The 18,150-nt window shown below is 46.9% G+C and overlaps 1 protein-coding gene across 3 annotated transcripts in view; it reads left to right on the top strand.

The window, feature by feature from the left end:
- ZNF335 (zinc finger protein 335) overlaps nucleotides 1–18,150 on the top strand; it is a 141,506-nt gene that overhangs the window by 94,684 nt on the left and 28,672 nt on the right. For all 3 annotated transcript variants that reach the window (XM_029612212.1, XM_029612214.1, XM_029612213.1), the window contains exons 20-21: nucleotides 12,206–12,406; nucleotides 12,974–13,116. In XM_029612212.1, the coding sequence (XP_029468072.1) occupies nucleotides 12,206–12,406; nucleotides 12,974–13,116 (344 nt within the window). The remainder of the gene's footprint in view (nucleotides 1–12,205; nucleotides 12,407–12,973; nucleotides 13,117–18,150) is intronic.

Consider the following 18,150-nt stretch of genomic DNA (forward strand, 5'->3'; position numbering starts at 1 on the left):
ATTCCAAAAATTGCACTATTCCCTGTTTTAAAAGCGATTCTATTAGTTTGTTCACCACAGAGGTCAAACTGACTGATTTGTAGTTCCCCACCTCCTCCTTACTTCCCCTTTTATGAATAGGAATCACATCCATCCTTTTCCAGTCCTCTGTAACTACTCCAGACTCCAAAGAAGCATTGGAAAGGTCAGCCAGCGGAGCTTGCCAGAACATCTCAAAGTTCCCTTAGTATCCTGTGATGTATCTCATCTGTCCCCATTGCCTTATCTACTTTAAGTTTAGTTAGCTCCTCACAAACACACTGTTCTGTAAATCGATTGAGGTTTACCTTACTCCCAATTTTATTTGTGGGGGTTTTTTTATGTAGTCCTACTCCAGGCCCTTCCACAGAGAACACTGAACAGAAATATTTGTAAGCAATTTTGCTTTTCACTTATCAGCCTCTACATATTTCTCCCCTTCATCTTCACTCTCACAATGCCGCTTTTGCACTTCCTTCTATCACAAAAATATTTACAAAAAAAGTCTTGTTCTCCGTTTTACCATATTTGCTATTTTTTTCTTCTTTTGGTTGAAAACCTGTTAACCTCCCTGCTATAGTGTAATAAATTATGTAACCACTTGCATAAAGAAGCTGGGATAATCACAGAGGGATAGTGAGAGACAGCCAGAGCAAGGAGAGAGTGAAAACACAGATGATACAGAGTGCTGCTAGCCACTGCTGTGAAGACCCGAATGGGATGGGGGTTAGGCTGGAGTCCAACACAGTGTCTCCAATGTTAACTATGGGCCCCCTCAAAAATTGATTTCTGGCTACCCCCCTGCTTCTATCCAGTGGAGGCCACTGAAAGATTTGGCAAAAAACAGGAACAGTACTGGATGCACTATGTACCCCGATGAGATCCAGATGGGCAAGAAGCAAGATCTTGCAAGAGATTAAAAATACAAAAATCAAAATGATAGTATTCTATGCCATGTCATGCACCATGCTGAATGTAAGTTGTAGCCTTCATTGGATGAGTCAGGAGCTTGTAATGCAGGGATGGCAAACTTTTTTTTTTTTTTTTTTTTTTAACTGGGGCCATATTACTAGCTCGTCTGCTCCAGTAGCTGGAGGGGGTGGGGAGGTGTTGCCTCCTTGTTGGGGCTCCTTGAGCAGGGGAGGAGGGTGTTTGTCAGATACATCTTTACAGTTCAGTAAGAGCAATCAGAGGAACAGTAAGAAATACAGTGCTAATTCAGTTGGCTTACACAGAAATGAGCTGAGGTGGTACTCCTGGCCTACACACATGCAATACTTCCACTTTATCGGCTGCTCCTTGCTTCTCTTTCAGCCTTTCCCTTGACGTTTTAAGGATGTGATTGCTCTGGAAGGGGGGGATAAGGAGTGGGGGGAGGAGCTGCTTGGAACTCTGCTGCCTGAGCTTCCTGCACTAGTGCCCCGGCTGGCTGTTTCTGTACCAGAACTCTTCTGCATCTCTTTGTCCGCCTACAGGTAGAGGGTCTAGAGTGATCTGAGGGGTGCAGCAGCCTGGACCTCCTGCAGAGCCTGCTGGAGAGGGCTGCCAGTGTTGCAGCCGTGGCCCAGGGGTGCTGGACTCCGGCATACAAGGAAATTGCTAAGGAGCTTCTTCCTCCAATTTACTCAAGCTGTCCATGTCTTCTGATGGACATTGGGCAGGCAGATCAAGAGCAGAGTTGATGGGCTGGAGATAAGGGGATTCACAACACAGGTAGGCAGGCTGTAAAAAAACATGATCACAGGCTGTAGTTTGCCCACCTCTGCTGTCATACTACACTCTGTACCATGTCATGCACTGTGCTGAATGTAAGCCACAGTCTTCATTGGAATATGGGGGCAGGGAATGCGGTTTGGGGAACTGATACGCAGACATAAAGATAAAAGCACAGGACTGCTTCTACGGCCAAGTCCATAAGTAAAGTACATGAAGCAGCACTGTCTGAATTTTCAAGAAGGGTCATTCCCTGTACAGTACCCGGATCAGTCCAGATTCCTGGGTTATTCATCCCTGCCAGCAGATGGAGACAAAGTTTAACTGACACTGCCTTATAAACCCCAGTGCCACCTGCAGCTCCCCAGTATTTCTCTGTCTCCAGCAGATGGCAGAGGCTGTAAAACCTGCAGTTCTGTGATTTTTCTAGGACTGTATGCTTTTGAGCCTTCCTCCCGGGGGTTTCTTTTGGTTACTTCAGGTTTTCCTGTGGTACCTAACCCCTCCGGTTGAGGCGGACGGGCTGGGGGTTGTCACCCTTTTCTTTGCCCATCTGTGCACCCATGGGGTGTACATCTGGTTGCCAGATCCCTCCCCTCACGAAGCCACTCAGGCAGCTGCAGGCTCCAAGGGGGTTGTTTTATTTTCAGTTCCCCCTGTTTCCTGAGACTGCCTGTTTCTTTTTTGCTCAGGCTCTAAGTCTAAGTCTAAGCAGTACAAGTGATTTCTTCCTCAGCAGCACAACTGCGACTGAACCGTGCAAGTCTCTGGGCGGCTTGTTCAGAGGGTAGTGAGGGCTTCTCCGGAGCTCCTCTGCCCATGAAGCGGGGTTGCGACTCAGCCATTTGCGGTCCTAATCTCGGCAAGGGCTCTGTCCTTGGTGCTGGTTCTTCCTTAGATGGCGCGGGAATGGCGGCCATCATGGCTTTTCGGTGGCTGTTCCTGCGCCGTCGGGGAGGGTCCACCATGTTTGTCCCTGGCCCAATCCGACTTTGCTGTTGGGCGGGGCAGGGGGGGGGCTGGGAGGGGGAGGAAGCCATCGTTTCGCCCGATCCTTCTGTTTGCCCTGAGGGACTGGGGCAGGGAAAGGATTTTCCCCAGAATTCATGCTGCTGCTCCATGATGCATTTTTGGCCAGGCAGCAGCCTTCTAGTGCTCAGACTTTGGTCAGGCCTGTTCAGGCACAGCTTGGGGGGGCGCAGTGGGGTTCCTTCTATTCGCGCTGGTTCTGGTTCTGCCCAGCTGGGCGCTGGTTCTGGTTCTTCCCAGCTGAGCAAGTCCGCTAGGTCCCTGGGTCGCAGGCTTTTTGATCCCGCAGGATCTGGCTCTGATGGATCTGATCAAGCTCCCAGGGATATAGGGGAAGAGCCTGCCCATGGTGAAACCAGCAGGTCCGGTTGATCCAGCGACCGGTGATACCAGTATGGAGGACAACCTGGGGATCTCTTCAGACGTCAGAGGATCCGAAGGAGGTTCGCTTGTTCAAGAGGGAGGAACTGGAGGTTTTGCGTGGTGGGAGTTAAAATGCCCCAGAGCGATATGGATTCAGAAGGGATGGACCCATTCTATAAGTCGGTTAGGAAGTTGGTTGAGGAATGGGGGACACCAGATGCTTGTCTGAAGGCTGCTAGGACCATGGGAAAGCTTTATTCGCTTCCTGAGGAGGACTTGGAATATTTTGCTCTCCCAAAGGTCGATGCAGCGGTGTCCGTGGTGACTAAGAGAACCACTATACCCGTGATTGGTTGTGTGGCATTGAGAAATACGCAAGATTGCAAATTAGAAGTACACCTCAAGCAGATTTTTGAGGTTTCTGCTTTGGTGTTACGGGAAGCGATTTGTTCAAGTTTCATGCAGTGTGTGTGCCTCCGCTGGGTGCAGCAGATGCAGGCGCACCTTCCGACAGCGGTGGAATACACGAACACAGCTGAGCGTGTTGAGGCAGCTGTGGTTTTCAGGGCGGATGCTTTCTATGATTTGGTGCATACGTCCTCTAGGGCTATGGATTCAGCAGTAGCGGCTAGGGGGTTGCTCTGGCTGCGTAACTGGTCGGCAGACGTCTCCTCAAAGATGCAGTTAAGCTCCTTGCCTTTCAAAGGATGCCTCTTATTTGTGGAAGACCTTGGGCAACTGATTCAGTCTCTCGGGAATAACAAGTTTACCCGAAGACAAGCCCAAGGCTAAGCAATTCTTTCAGGTTCGGACTCGGTTTCACTCCAATAGGAGATCAAGTCCAAGTGAGGTTTCCTCTTGCCTCTCAGAGATCATTCCCTACTCGAGGGCAGCCTTGGGGGCAGTCCTTTCGGGGGCCCACAGGCCATTTTGGGTGCCCACAGGAGGATCCGCGTCCGGTGGCAAGTCCTCACAATGAGGCGAGGCCAGTCCACTCCGTCCACTTGCCTGCCTGGTGTGAAGGTGGCAGACCTCACGCGTCACCTGGATAGGATTATAGACAGTGCTGGGGAGGAGCCGGCTTTCGTGGTACATGTGGGCACCAATGACATAGGAAAATGTGGGAGAGAGGTTCTGGAAGCCAAATTTAGGATTTTAGGAGACTTTTCCGAAAGGATGGGCTCCACCTTAACCAGAGTGGAACCAAGCTGCTGGCACTAACTTTCAAAAAGGAGATAGAGCAGCTTTTAAACTAGAACAAGGGGGAAAGCCGACATTCACTCAGCAGTGCATGGTTCAGAGAAATGTATCCTTGAAGGATACTAATGAAACAGGAGAGTTAGGGCATCCCAACAGAGAGGTTCCATTAAAAGCAAACATAGTCCATGTGCCTATATGTAAAAAATCACCGAAGCTAATGATTTCTGAATTATCCCTAACAACTGAAAAGCAGGTTGTTAATACAAACAAAAAACACACTTTGAAATGTCTGTATGCCAATGCCAGAAGTCTAAGAAGTAAGATGGGATAGTTAGAGTGTATAGCAGCAAATGATGAGATTGACATAATTGACATCACAGAGACTTGGTGGAAGGAGGATAACCAATAGGACAGTGATATATCAAGGTACAAATTATATTGCAATGACAGGGAGGATCAACTTGGTGGGGGTGTGGCACTTTATGTCCGGGAGGGTATAGAGTCCAACAGGATAAAGATCATTCAAGAGACTAATTGCTCAGTAGAATCTATATGGGTTGAAATCCCATGTGTGTTGGGTAAGAGTATAGTGATAGGAGTATCTACCGTCCACCTGGACAAAATGGTCAGACAAATGATGAAATGCTAAGAGAAATCAGGGAAGCTAACCAATTTGGCAGTGCAATAATAATGGGAGATTTCAATTACCCCAGTATTGACTGAGTAAATGTAACATCAGGACTTGCTAGAGACATAAAGTTCCTGGATGTAATAAATGACTGATTCATGGAGCAATTGGTTCAGAAACCAACAAGAGAGGGAGCTATTTTAGATTTAATTCTTAGTGGAATGCAGGATTTGGTGAGAGAGGAACAGTGATGGGGCCACTTGACAACAGTGATCATAACACGATCAAATTTAAACTAATAACTGGAAGGGGGACAATAAGTAAATCTGCAGCTCTAACACTAAACTTTCAAAAGGGAAACGTTGATAAAATGAAGAAAATAGAAAAAAACTGAAAGGTGCAGCTGCAAAGGTTAAAAGTGTTCAACAGGCATGGCCTAGAAGCGCAGTCCATATGTATTCCACACATTTAAGAAAGGTAGAAGGAAGGCAAAACGATTATCGTCATGGTTAAAAGGTGACGTGAAAGAGGCTATTTTAGCCAAAAAAAATCCTTCAAAAATTAGAAGAAGGATCCATCTGAAGAAAATAGAATAAAACATAAGCATTGTCAAGTTAAGTGTAAAACATTGATAAGACAGTAGAAGAGAGCATTTGAAATGAAGTTGGCCATAGAGGCAAAAATTCATAATAAAAGCTTTTAAAAATATATCCGAAGCAATAAACCTGTGAGGGAGTCGGTTGGACCATTAGATGACCAAGGGGTTAAAGGGGCTCTTAGGGAAGATAAGGCCACTGCAGAAAGACTACATGAATTCTTTGCTTCTGTGTTTACTGAGGATGTTGGGGAGATACCAGTTCCGGAGATGGTTTTCAGGGGTGATGAGTCAGACGAACTGAACAAAATCACTGTGAACCTGGAAGATGTAGTACGCCAGATTGACAAACTAAAGAGTAGCAAATCACATGGACTGGATGGTATATATCCTAGGGTACTGAAGGAACTCAAAAATGAAATTTCTGCTCTATTAGTTAAAATTTGTAACCTATCATTAAAATCATTCATTGTACCTGAAGACTGGAGGGTGGTCAATGTAACCCCAATATTTAAAAAAGGCTACAGGGGCGATCCGGGTAACTATAGACCAGTGAGCCTGACTTCGGTGCTGGGAAAATAATGGAAAATATTCTCAAGGTCAAAATCATAGAGCATATAGAAAGACATGGTTTAATGGAACTCAGTCGACATGGATTTTACCCAAGGGTAAACAGTGGAGTGCCTCAGGGATCTGTACTTGGACCAGTGCTTAAATGATCTGGAAAGGAATACGACGAGTGAGGTTATCAAATTTGCGGATGATACAAAATTATTCAGAGTAGTTGTATCACAATCCGCTTGTGATTTATTACAGGAGGACCTTGCAAGACTGGAAGATTGGGCATCCAAATGGCAGATGAAATTTAATGTGGACAAGTGCAAGGTGTTGCATATAGGGAAAAATAACTCTTGCTGTAGTTACACGATGTTAGGTTCCATATTAGGAGCTACTACCCAGGAAAAAGATCTAGGCATCATAGTGGATAATACTTTGAAATCGTCAGCTCAGTCTGCTGCAGCAGACAAAAAAGCAAACAGAATGTTAGGAATTATTAGGAAGGGAATGGTTAATAAAATGGAAAATGTCATAATGCCTCTGTATCACTCCATGGTGAGACAGCACCTTGAATACTGTGTACAATTCTGGTCGCCGCATCTCAAAAAAGATATAGTTGCGATGGAGAAGGTACAGAGAAGGGCAACCAAAATGATAAAGGAGATGGAACAGCTCCCCTATGAGGAAAGGCTGAAGAGGTTAGGGCTATTCAGCTTGGAGAAGAGTCGGCTGAGGGGGATATGATAGAGGTCTTTAAGATTGTGAGAGGTCTTGAACAGTAGATGTGAATCTGTTATTTACACTTTCGAATAACAGAAGGACTAGGGGGCATTCCATGAAGTTAGCAAGTAGCACATTTAAGACTAATCGGAGAAAATTATTTTTCACTCAACGCATAATAAAGCTCTGGAATTTGTTCCCAGAGGATGTGGTTAGTGCAGTTAGTGTAGCTGGATTCAAAAAAGGTTTGGATAAGTTCTTGGAGGAGAAGTGCATTAACTGCTATTAATCAAGTTTACTTAGGGAATAGCCACTGCTATTAATTGCATCAGTAACAAAGGATCTTCTTAGTGTTTGGGTAATTGCCATGGTCTTGTGGCCTGTTTTGGCCTCTGTTGGAAACAGGATGCTGGGCTTGATGGACTCTTGGTCTAACCCAGCATGGCAATTTCTTATGTTCTTAAAGGAAGTCGCTTAACTCGATTTTACGGCAAGTGGGCCAAGATTACACAGGACCAGTGGGTTCTCAGTGTGATAAAAGACGGCTACGTTTTAAATTTTGCTCGACCTGTTCACGAGCTTTTTGTAATTTCCCCCTGCGGTCCAGTCAGCAAGCAGTTGGTGGTGCAGGAGACCCTAGCGCGTCTCCAAAGCCTGGGAGCAGTGATTCCGGTTCCCTCCGCGGAACTCGCACAGGCCGCTACTCCATCTATTTTGTGGTTCCAAAGAAGGAGGGTGTTATGGTTTTGAGGTGTTTGCGTGGATTCTTGGGTGCTGTGGTGATGACCACTCCCACGGGGAGGAGCTCCCTGAGGAACCATAGTACTAGGCTAGACTCGAGACACACACATACACAGAGATTTGTCTTTTATTATACAGCAGATGTATACCACCAGAGGTGGCAGTAGTGAGGTGATCCAGAGGTAGCAATCCAGGGACCCTCGGCAGAGGAGACCCGTCTCACAGAGAGAGTATAGGGAAATCCGGATGCAGGTTCTCAGTGCAGCAGAGCTGTGGTGAGACAGACTGACAATGTTAGATTACTCACTAAGTTGGTAGCTGTATAGGTGGAGATCCTAGCAGGCAGAAGTAGTTGTATACAGGCACCGAGCCAGGGGGAGCAGGCCCTCAAGGAGCGAGTACCTGATCCCAGATAGGCACCTGAAAGAAAGCAAAGAGCCCCCAAGGAGCAGGTACCCAGGTTAGAGAAATACCTTGAAGGGCAGAGAGAGCTTCCAGTGGCAGCAAGGAAGCGGCAAAGTAGCTCAGACCGGAGGCTTTCCATCCATTCACGATCCTTGCTAACTCGATAGCTAGCAAATGAAGGGCAGGCTAAATACCTGGATGGCGTGACGTCACTCGAGGGGGATGCCCCCGAGGTTCCCGCCATGATGTGTATAAAGACGTGGGTGGCGTGTGCGCGCGCACCCTAGGAATCCCTCAGGAGGAACATGGTTTGAGGCTTTGCCATTGCCATTCCGGGGATGCCGGAGAGAGCGGCATGCAGACACGGCAGTAGCCATCTTCCCGAGTCTAGCGGGGAGAGCAGAGAGAAAGGTGAGGCACAAAGGTCGAAGCCGTCTGAGACCGGACGCAACAGAGGGCACATTCCGGCCCATTCTGGATTTGAAGAGTGTGAATGCCGCCCTCAAAGTTCCCCGCTTTTTGATGGAGACCTTGCGTTCAGTGATAGCGACTGTTCGCAAAGGGGAATTTCTGGCATCCTTGGATCTCACAGAGGCCTATCTGCACATTCCAATCCACCCAGACTCCCAGCGCTTTCTCCGCTTCATGGTGCTGGGGCAGCATTTTCAGTTTCAGGCCCTTCCCTTTGGGCTAGCCACAGCCTCACGCACCTTTACCAAGGTGATGGTGATGGTAGCAGCGGCACTTCAGAAGGAGGGAGTCCTGGTGCACCCCTATCTGGATGACTGGCTTATCATGGCAATCGGAAGCTATTTTCAGTCAGTCAGCAGAGTTCTCTAGATTCTTCAGTCTTTTGGCTGGGTAGTAAATCTGGCAAAGAGTCATTTGTCTCCGACTCAGTCCTTGGAGTACTTGGGTGCTCGATTCGACACTCGGCTTGGCAAGGTATATTTTTCGGAAGAATGAGTGCTCATTTTGCAGAATTGGATCCACCAGTTATTGAACTTACGAGTTCCCAAAGTATGGGATTATTTACAGGTTCTAGGCTCCATGACTTTGACGTTGGAGTTGGTTCCGTGGGCATTTTTCCATATGAAGCCATTGCAAAGGGTGCTTTTGGAATGGTGGAAACCGATTTCAGAAGAGTTTCACTTGCCGTTACCTCTCGAGGGCATGGCCAGAGACAGTCTGTCGTGGTGGCTTCAGACCCCCAATCTTCTTCAAGGAATAGACCTCGAAGTGCCAGACTGGGTGATAGTTACTACTGATGCCAGTCTCTCTGGCTGGGGAACGGTTTGTCAACATCATTCAGTCCAGGGTATTTGGTCTGCAAGAGAATCTGCAATGTCTGGCGACCAGGGCAGTCCGGTTAGCCTTGAAGGAGTTCTTACCGTTGATAAAAAGGTGCTCTGTGTGGATTCATAGAAATGATGGCAGAAAAAGACCAAATGGCCCATCCAGTCTGCCCAGCAAGCTCCCACACTTATTTTCCCATACTTATCTGTTTCACCGACCACCAAGTTCAGGGCCCCTTTTGGTAACTGTTTGATTCAAATTTCCTACCACCCCCTGCCGTTGATGCAGAGAGTAATGTTGGAGTTGCATTAAAGGTAAATCATAAGACTTAATAGTTAAGGGTAATAACCGCCGCATCAAGCAAGTTACCCCGATGCTTGTTTACCCAGACTACATAGATCAATGCCTTGTTAGTTGTTGTCTGAATGTAAATCCTGTTTTCCACATTTCCCCCTGCCGTTGAGAGCAGAGAGCAATGCTGTGTATGCTTTTAAAGTGAAGTATCGGGCTTAATTGGTTTACGGTAGTAACCCCTGCAATAAGCAAGCTACCCCCACACTTATTTGTTTACCCAACTGTGTAGTTTAGTCCTTGTTGGTTGTTGTCTGAATGAAAATCCTCTTTTCCACATTTCTTCTGACAATGCGACAACAGTGGCGTACATCAACCGACAGGGCGGTACCAAGAGTCAGCTGGTAGCTCGGGAAGCACAAGCCTTGATTCGTTAGGCATAGTCTCACCTAGAGGGAATAGCTGCGCCACACATAGCCGGGGTCAACAATTTTGAAGTGGATTTCCTAAGTTGGACTCTGTTAGATCCAGGCGAGTAGGAATTGTCAGAAGTCACGATGCAGCTCATCAGAGATTGTTGGGGCTCTCCTCACGTGGATCTGATGGCAACTCGTCAGAATACCAAAGCATTTCGCTGCTTCAGTCGAAGGCGTTGAAGCTCTAGTCCTGCCTTGGCCTGGGGGGGGGGGGGGGGTGGTTCTGCTTTGTGTTCCCTCCTTGGCCGTTAGTGGGCAAGGTGTTGCGTCGCATAGAGAAATATCGCGGGGAAGTGATTTTCATAGCTCCAGAGTGGCCGAGGCATTTTTGGTTTGCGGATCTCATCATATTGGCGGTGGATGGCCTGCTTCGTTTCGGTCATCTGAAGGGCCTTCTTCATCAGGGTCCCATATTTTCAGACAAGGCCCATCACTTTTGTCTAGCGGCTTGGCTTTTGAGAGGCGGAGGTTAAGGCGTAAAGGTTATCCGGAGTCTGTCGTCACCACCTTATTGCAAGCCAGGAGAAAGTCTACTAATCTGGCTTACGTTAGAGTATGGAAAGTGTTTGAGTCCTGGTGTGCTACTTATGGAATTTGTGCCCTACAGTCCTCCATTCCCGAAATTTTGTCCTTTCTGCAGGCTGGGTTTGAGAGAGGCTTATCTCCTAGCTCCCTTAGATTTCAAGTGGAGGCCTTGGGCTGCCTTCTGGGCAAGATCGAGGATTCCGTTATTTCAGCTCATCTGGATGTTATCTGGTTCCTCAGAGGAACTAGGAATTTGCAGCCTCTGGTTAGGAGAGTTTGTCTATCCTGGAACCTTAATCTAGTGCTCTGTGGTTTGCGTGCGGCTCCATTTGAGCCTCTCTGGAGAGCGACGCTGAAAGACTTGACTCTCAAGGTAGTTTTTCTAGTAGCAATTTGCTCTGCTCAGCCTATTTCAGAGTTGCACGCTTTGTCCTGTCGGGATCCCTTCCTCCAAATTTCGGATTTGGGGGTTTCCTTGAGGACGGCGCCTTCCTTTCTGACTAAAGTGGTTTCCGCTTTTCATGTCAACCAGACAGTGGAACTTCCGGCCTTCCCAATGGTGGATGCATCCGTTCTGCATACGAAAGCGCTCAAGCGGTTAGATGTTCGGCGGGCTCTATTGCGCTATCTCGAGGTGACGAATGATTTCAGAAAATCCGATCATTTTTTTGTTTTGTGGAGTGGCACAAAGTGAGGTTTCAAGGCTTCTAAGACTACTATTGCACGTTAGTTGAAAGAGTCCATTGGTTCCACCTACATTACTGCCGGTCGAGAGATACTGGAGGGCTTGCATGCTCATCGTATGCAGTCACAGGCGAACACCTTGGCAGAGGCGCAGCTGGTGTCTCCTCGAGATTTGCAGGGCAGCGACTTGGAAGCTGCTGCATACTTTTGCGCAACACTATCGTTTGGATGTGGGAGCTTCAGGTTCTCCTTCCTTTGGCGAGAGTGTTCTGCGAGCGGGACTCTCCAGGTCCCACCCTAAATAGGGGACTTTGGTACATCCTGGGAGTCTGGACTGATCCGGGTACATACAGGGAAAAGAAAATTGGTTGTTACCTGCTAATTTTAATTCCTGTAGTACTACGGATCAGTCCAGAACCCGCTCGTTTTTATCTAGAGGTGAAGAGTCACCCGCTCAGCTCTAATGTTGTCTTTTAAATACAGATGATTACAGATTTGTTTGAAGGTGTTTACAAAACTTTTTCAGTAATTTTTGCCTCATTGTTTAGGGCATTGAATTTTCTACTTTATGCTTTGGTACAGATCTATACTGAGGAACTGCAGGTGGCACTGGGGTTTATGAGGCAGTGCCAGTTAAACTTTCTCTGTCTCCATATGCTGGCAGAGATGAATAACCTAGAAGTTTGGACTGATCCGTGGTACTACAGGAATGAAAATTAGCAGGTAAGAACCAATTTTCTTTTACTGAGTAAAAGAGAAACATAGCGGTAACCTGCACAGCACGGCAAATACTACCATAGGAAGCTTGCTGGCAGACTGGTTGGACCATTCGGTCCTTTTCTGCCATCATTACTGTGTATGTTACTATGCATGTGTCATGCACTACTCTGAATGTAAGCCACAGCCTTCATTGAAGCATAAGACAGAAATGATACATTTCATCCTTTTGTTCTGTTCTTGCAGTTGGCTAGAGACACTTCATTTTCCCCAACTGCAGGAAGCTCAAACCCCCAGGGTGCTACCAAAAAGTTCTCCTGTAAGATTTGCAATGCACCGTTCACAGGCCGAGCGGAAATGGAGACCCACAAGAGAGCGCATATTGGGCCAAATTCATTCAAGTGTCCAGACTGTACTTTCCAGGCTATGTCTTGGCCAGAGGTCAGGGTAGGTATGACTAGCTAACTAGGAGGAGGAAGAGGAGGAGGGCAATGCAGACTTGTTATTGGGACATTGGTTCTTGGAGGAAGGTAATGCAGTTCTGTGTATGGGACATCGGTGCAGGGGGAGAAGGTAATGCTGCCCCGTGAATGGTCACTGACTCTTGCAGTGGGATGGGAGGGTATTGCAGTCCTATGTATGGGAAACTGACTCTTGGTGGGGTGGGGGGAATGGGGGAAGTAATGAAGCCCTGGATAGGAAATGTTAATGTAGTGTTATGCATAGGACAGTGGGCCAGGTGTTGCAGTCTTGAATAAGGCAAATAGCACTTCTCTGCAGGATAACAGTGAAGGAAGCATACAGGGACTTCCTTCAGTGCAAAAGGGAGCAGCAAGGAAGAAAGCTGTGCCAGATACCCATATCATAAAAACTATATTCAGCTTTGGGAATCCATGCTGCTCTTTTCTGCCTTTTTTTTTTTTTTTTTTTAATGAGAAACAGGATTCCAGTGCAGAGATTTATGATCAGAGTTAAAGGAATGATTTGATACCTGGTATGGTTTCTGTGTGACAGACTCACATGACCCAGCACGCCAACCTTCGACCCCATAAGTGCACCCAGTGCAGCTTTGCCTCCAAGAACAAGAAGGACCTGCGCAGGCACATGCTGACCCACACCAACGAGAAGCCCTTTGTCTGCCAGATCTGCGGGCAGAGGTTGGTGTGTGGTGCCAGGGGGTGGGAGAGAGTGGATGTTGATGGAGACAAAAACAGTAACAGAACTCAAGAAAGCCTGAGATAAGCACAGATGATCCCTAGGTGCCATGAAGAGACGGAAAAGCCAGAGATCAACTGGTCTATGGCATTGCGCTAGGAATGAAGCTGGGCAGACTAGAGGGGCTTGGTGGTTATAGTCAATGTTTCTGTGAGTTCTAAAGCACACTTATTTATTTATTTTATTTATTTATTTTTAATTTTTATATACCGAAGTTCTTGTAGGGACTACAAATCACTCCGGTTTACATAAAACGAAGAACTGCTCAACAGAGAGCTGAGCTTTACATGGAACAGTAGAACATATGGAACAGTATAACTGGTTGACAATTTAACATAGAGCTAAATAAAGAAATAATAGTTTAACTGGTAATAAATATTAATAAGTAAAGAAATATAATATATTATATAAGCAGTATAACTATTTAACGTAGCAATAAATATAAATATAAGCAATGCCAAATATATATATGAAATAAAGTAAATTTTTGATCTCAAAGATAATTGTCCAGTTGTAGATATTTTAGAATTAGTACTGGATACAGTGACCATAATTAGGGTAATTAGGATACTTAGTAATTAGGGAGTCTGTCTGTCACTTAAGCGTCTGGGAAAGCTTGTTGGAAGAGAAAAGTCTTCAGTCTTTTTTTGAATTCTTGATGACTGGGTTCTAGTCTAAGATCTGGGGGAAGCGTGTTCTTCACTTCTTGTGAATGCCTTCAAGCCCAGATCTGGCTGCTTCAATGCAACTGAGCACACACACTGGGCAGGCAGCAAACATTAAATACACTGTGAAACGTTCCAACAAGAGGATGATGAGAGGTGCGCTTTGCGGAGACTCAGAGTACCAACATTTGTATGAAAGAAAATAAATGCCATCTTGTTTTAAAGAAAGTAGCATAGGAGCTATAGGAAAATTGGCTCTTACTTGCTAATTTTCATTCTTGTAGTACCATAGATCAGTCCAGACTCCTGGGTTTTGTACCCCTGCCAGCAGATGGAGGTGGATGAAGTTTTATTGAAACTGCTATATAACATAGTGTGCCACCTGTAGTCCCTCAGTATGAAACTCTGTCCAAGGTGTCAAACAAAGCAACTAAATTTAACAGCCCACCCAATTCCCTACGAACAGGAGGGTGGTGATGCTGTAACATTCCGGGAAAGAAACTCGAGTAAAGTGAATCAGCATAGTGATCAGCTAACAACTCTGCAATAACGCCACAATAACTACAAACCAACCGACAAACTGAGCAGATGACTCTTCCCCCTCATACCATGAGTGGGTCTCTGAACTGATCTCAGTACTACAGGAGCGAAAATTAGTAGGTAAGATCCAAGTTTCCTTTTCAGTACGTACCCAGATCAGTCCAGACTCCTAGAATGTACCTAAACATACTAAACTGGGTAGGACCTGGGTAGAACACTCTCACCAAAACCAGCCACAGTCGGATCCCTGACATCCAAACGATAGTGTCTGGCAAAAGTGTGCAGTGACTTCCAAGTCGCTGCCCTGCAAATCTCCTGCGGTGACATCTGCTGGGCCTCAGCCCAAGAGGCTGCCTGCGAATGTGTCTAATGAGCTCTCAAATTGTCAAGCACCGGTTGACCCTTAGAAATATAAGCCGAATCGATTGCCTGCTTGAGCCAACGCACAATCGCAGATTTGGAAGATTGACGTCCCTTCCTTGGGCCATTCAAGAGAATTAAAAGGTGATCCAAAATGCAAAAATCATTAGTGACTTTCAGATATCATAACATCCGCCGAACATCCAAAAGCTTCCTCTCCCTTGCATGAGAAGGGGAGGAATCCAGATCCAGAAAGGCGGGTAGTTCCACAGTCTGATTAGTATGGAACCCTGACACTAACTTTGGCAGAAAAGAGGGCACTGTGCGCAATGACACACCTGCCTCCAAAATCTACAAAAACAGATCCCGGCATGATAAAGCCTGTAGCTCTGAAATCCTCCTCGCTGAACAAATGGTCACCAGAAAAACCATCTTAAGAATTAAATTCTTCAAAGTTGCTGCTCTCAGTGGTTCAAACGAAGCCATACGAAGCCATAAGCACCAGATTCAGATTCCAAGATGGATAAGCTTTCCTCACCAGCGGCCACAGGTTCTTTGCCCCATGAAGAAAGCGTACAACATCTGGATGTGTGGACAGGGAACAACCCTATACTCTACCATGGAGACAGCTGAGGGCAGCTAACTGCACCCTCAGTGAATTAAAGGCCAAGCCTTTGACCAAACCTTCTTGCAGGAAGGTCAAAATATGTGACACTGTGGCTTGTAATGCTGCATGTCTCCTCCCATACACCATGACTCGAAAACCTTCCAAACTCGCACATAAGATAGAGATGTGGAGGTCTGCCAGGCCTGCAGCAAGGTAGTAATCACCGCTTTGGGATAACCCCACCAGTTTAGCAGTCTCCTCTCAAAAGCCAGGCCGCGAGACAGAAATGAGCCACCTGTTCTGAAAATATGGTGCCCTGATGACTGAACCTCAGGGGCCTGTCTATGGCCATGTTGATGAGATCCACAAACCAAGGAAGATGCGGCCACCCCGGAGCCACTAAAATCTCCCAGATGCCTTACTATCTGCCATATCACCTTGCCCACCAGAGGCCACGGTGGGAAGACATACAACAGCACACTGAAAGGCCACAGCAGGACCAGAGCGCAGATGCCCTCTGCACCATGCTCTTTTCTTCAGCTGAAGAACTGAGGTGCTTTCACCTTCTTTCTGGTCGTCATTATTTCCATATGAGGGAGCTCCATGTGTTACAAAATAGAGACATCGCTGCCTCTGACAGCTCCCACTCTTCTGGGTCTAACGCCTTGCGGTTCAGTATGTCCGCTTGCACATTGTCTACCCCGTCAATTGTGAAGCCGCTATCCTCTCCAAATGCTGTTCCAACCAGATGACCAACTCTTTCATCACTTGAGCCACTGCCCTACTCCTAGTTCCACCCTGGCTGTTGATATAAGCCACTGTTGTTGCATTGTCCATAAGAACTCTCACCGATTGACCTTGTAATTGTTGAAGAAAAGCAAAGCAAATCGCACCACTCTCATCTCTAACCAATTGATGAGGGGTGTGCATTCGTTTGCAACATATTGGTAATCCGCAATGTATATGCCATCTTCGAGTGCAGGAGATCACTCCAGGACCCCCGCTGGACCACCAGGGACTTTTGGCAAGTCTTGGGGGGGTCAGGAGGGTGGGGGGTTGTAGTTAATTAAATTTAAAGGGTTGGGATGGGTTGTTGGTTTTTTTTGGGAAACATACATATGTAACTAATGAACGGATCGGGGTCCCCCGAGAACACATGCAACGGATTTGGGTCCCAACGAATACGAATACCGAATGGGACGAATCCGTCCCTGCTGCACATCCCTACGATTGATAGACCAAGAAGCCTCTTTCTTTGACCACTGGCTCTGCGCTGCCTGATCCTGACACACAGTTCCCCAGCCCGTGATATTGGCATTGGTAGGGACCACCATTCAGTCCGGAATTTCCAGAGACACTCCACATTTTAGATTGGCTCGAAATAACCACCAGGAAAGACTATCCCTGCCTTCCCCCTCTAGAGGAAGAGGAATATGAAATTCCCATGACATAGGATTCCACCGGGAGAGAAGAGCCCTCTGGAGAGGTCGCATATGTACAAATGCCCAAGGGACCAACACCAAGGTTGAAGGCATGGAACTCAGGATCTGCAAATAGTCCCAAATCCTGGGCGTCAAAAGCATCAGAAGGAGACTAATCTGTGCCCTGAAGCTTCGGCATCCTCTCCTCTGTGAGGAACACTCTTCCCTCCTGTGTGTCAAACCAGGTCCCTAAATACTCCAGGGACTGAGAGGGAATGAGCTGGCTTTTTGGAGTATTCACCACCCAGCCTAGTGACTGCAACTGGCCCAGCACCTTCTGCACAGACTGCCAACAGAGATCCTTCAACTTTGCCCTGATGAGCCAATCGTCCAGATACGGATGCACTAGCTGCCACCACCACCATCATCACCTTGGTGCATGTACACGGCGCCATTGCTAGCCCAAAGGGAAGGGCTCGAAACTGAAGATGTTCCCAAAGAATCATGAACCGCAGAAAACTTTTGATGTTCCTGCTTGATAGCTATGTGCAAATAAGCCTCTGTCAGGTCTATAGACACCAAGTACTTTCCTCTGCTCACTACTGCGATGACTGACAAAGTTTCCATGCGAAACAGCGGAACTCTAAGGGACGAACTTACTCTCTTTAAATCCAGGATGGGCCAGAAGGACCTTTCCTTCTTTGGCACCACGAAATAGATGGAATACCTCCCTATTCTTTGTTCCTTTATGGGAACTGGCACTACAGCCCCCAGAAGCTTCAACCAATCCACATACCTCTGACCATTAACTGCTTTGTGAGTGGACTGCAAAGGGAAACGATAAAGGCATCCCTGATAGGACGAGCAAAATCTAAAGCGTAGCTGTCTCTCTCCTCCTCGAGGACCCAGTGGTCCGTAGTAATCTTGACCCACTCCTCGAAAAAGAGTGATAAATGCCCTCTGACAGCTGGGCCAGCCTCACATCATTGTGAGGGCTTTGCACCTCCTGAACCGGTACCAGCATTGTCCCGGTTGGGCCTTCTGCCTCCCTTCTCCCGAAAAGACTGCCCTGGCAGAAACTTGCCGCTGTGGACTTCCAGAACTCTCGGATTTGAGAAAACCACCTGTTGTCCTGAAACCTAGCCCACGCCAACACAAACTTTCTACCCTTAGGCTTGTCCTCCGGCAATTTGTGTGCCTTAGATTCATCCAGATGCTTCTTTATCTGCTCCAAGTCTTCACCAAACAACAGCTTTTCTTTAAAAGGAAGTGCCCCAAGCTGAGACTTGGACCAAACATCCCCCGACCAATTCCGCAACCACAGCAGACACCTAGCCGACGACATAATCCGTGAAGAGGTCCTGACAAGATCATAAAAAGCAT

This window comes from Rhinatrema bivittatum, chromosome 8 (assembly GCF_901001135.1).
Source record: "Rhinatrema bivittatum chromosome 8, aRhiBiv1.1, whole genome shotgun sequence".
Lineage (NCBI taxonomy): Eukaryota > Metazoa > Chordata > Amphibia > Gymnophiona > Rhinatrematidae > Rhinatrema > Rhinatrema bivittatum.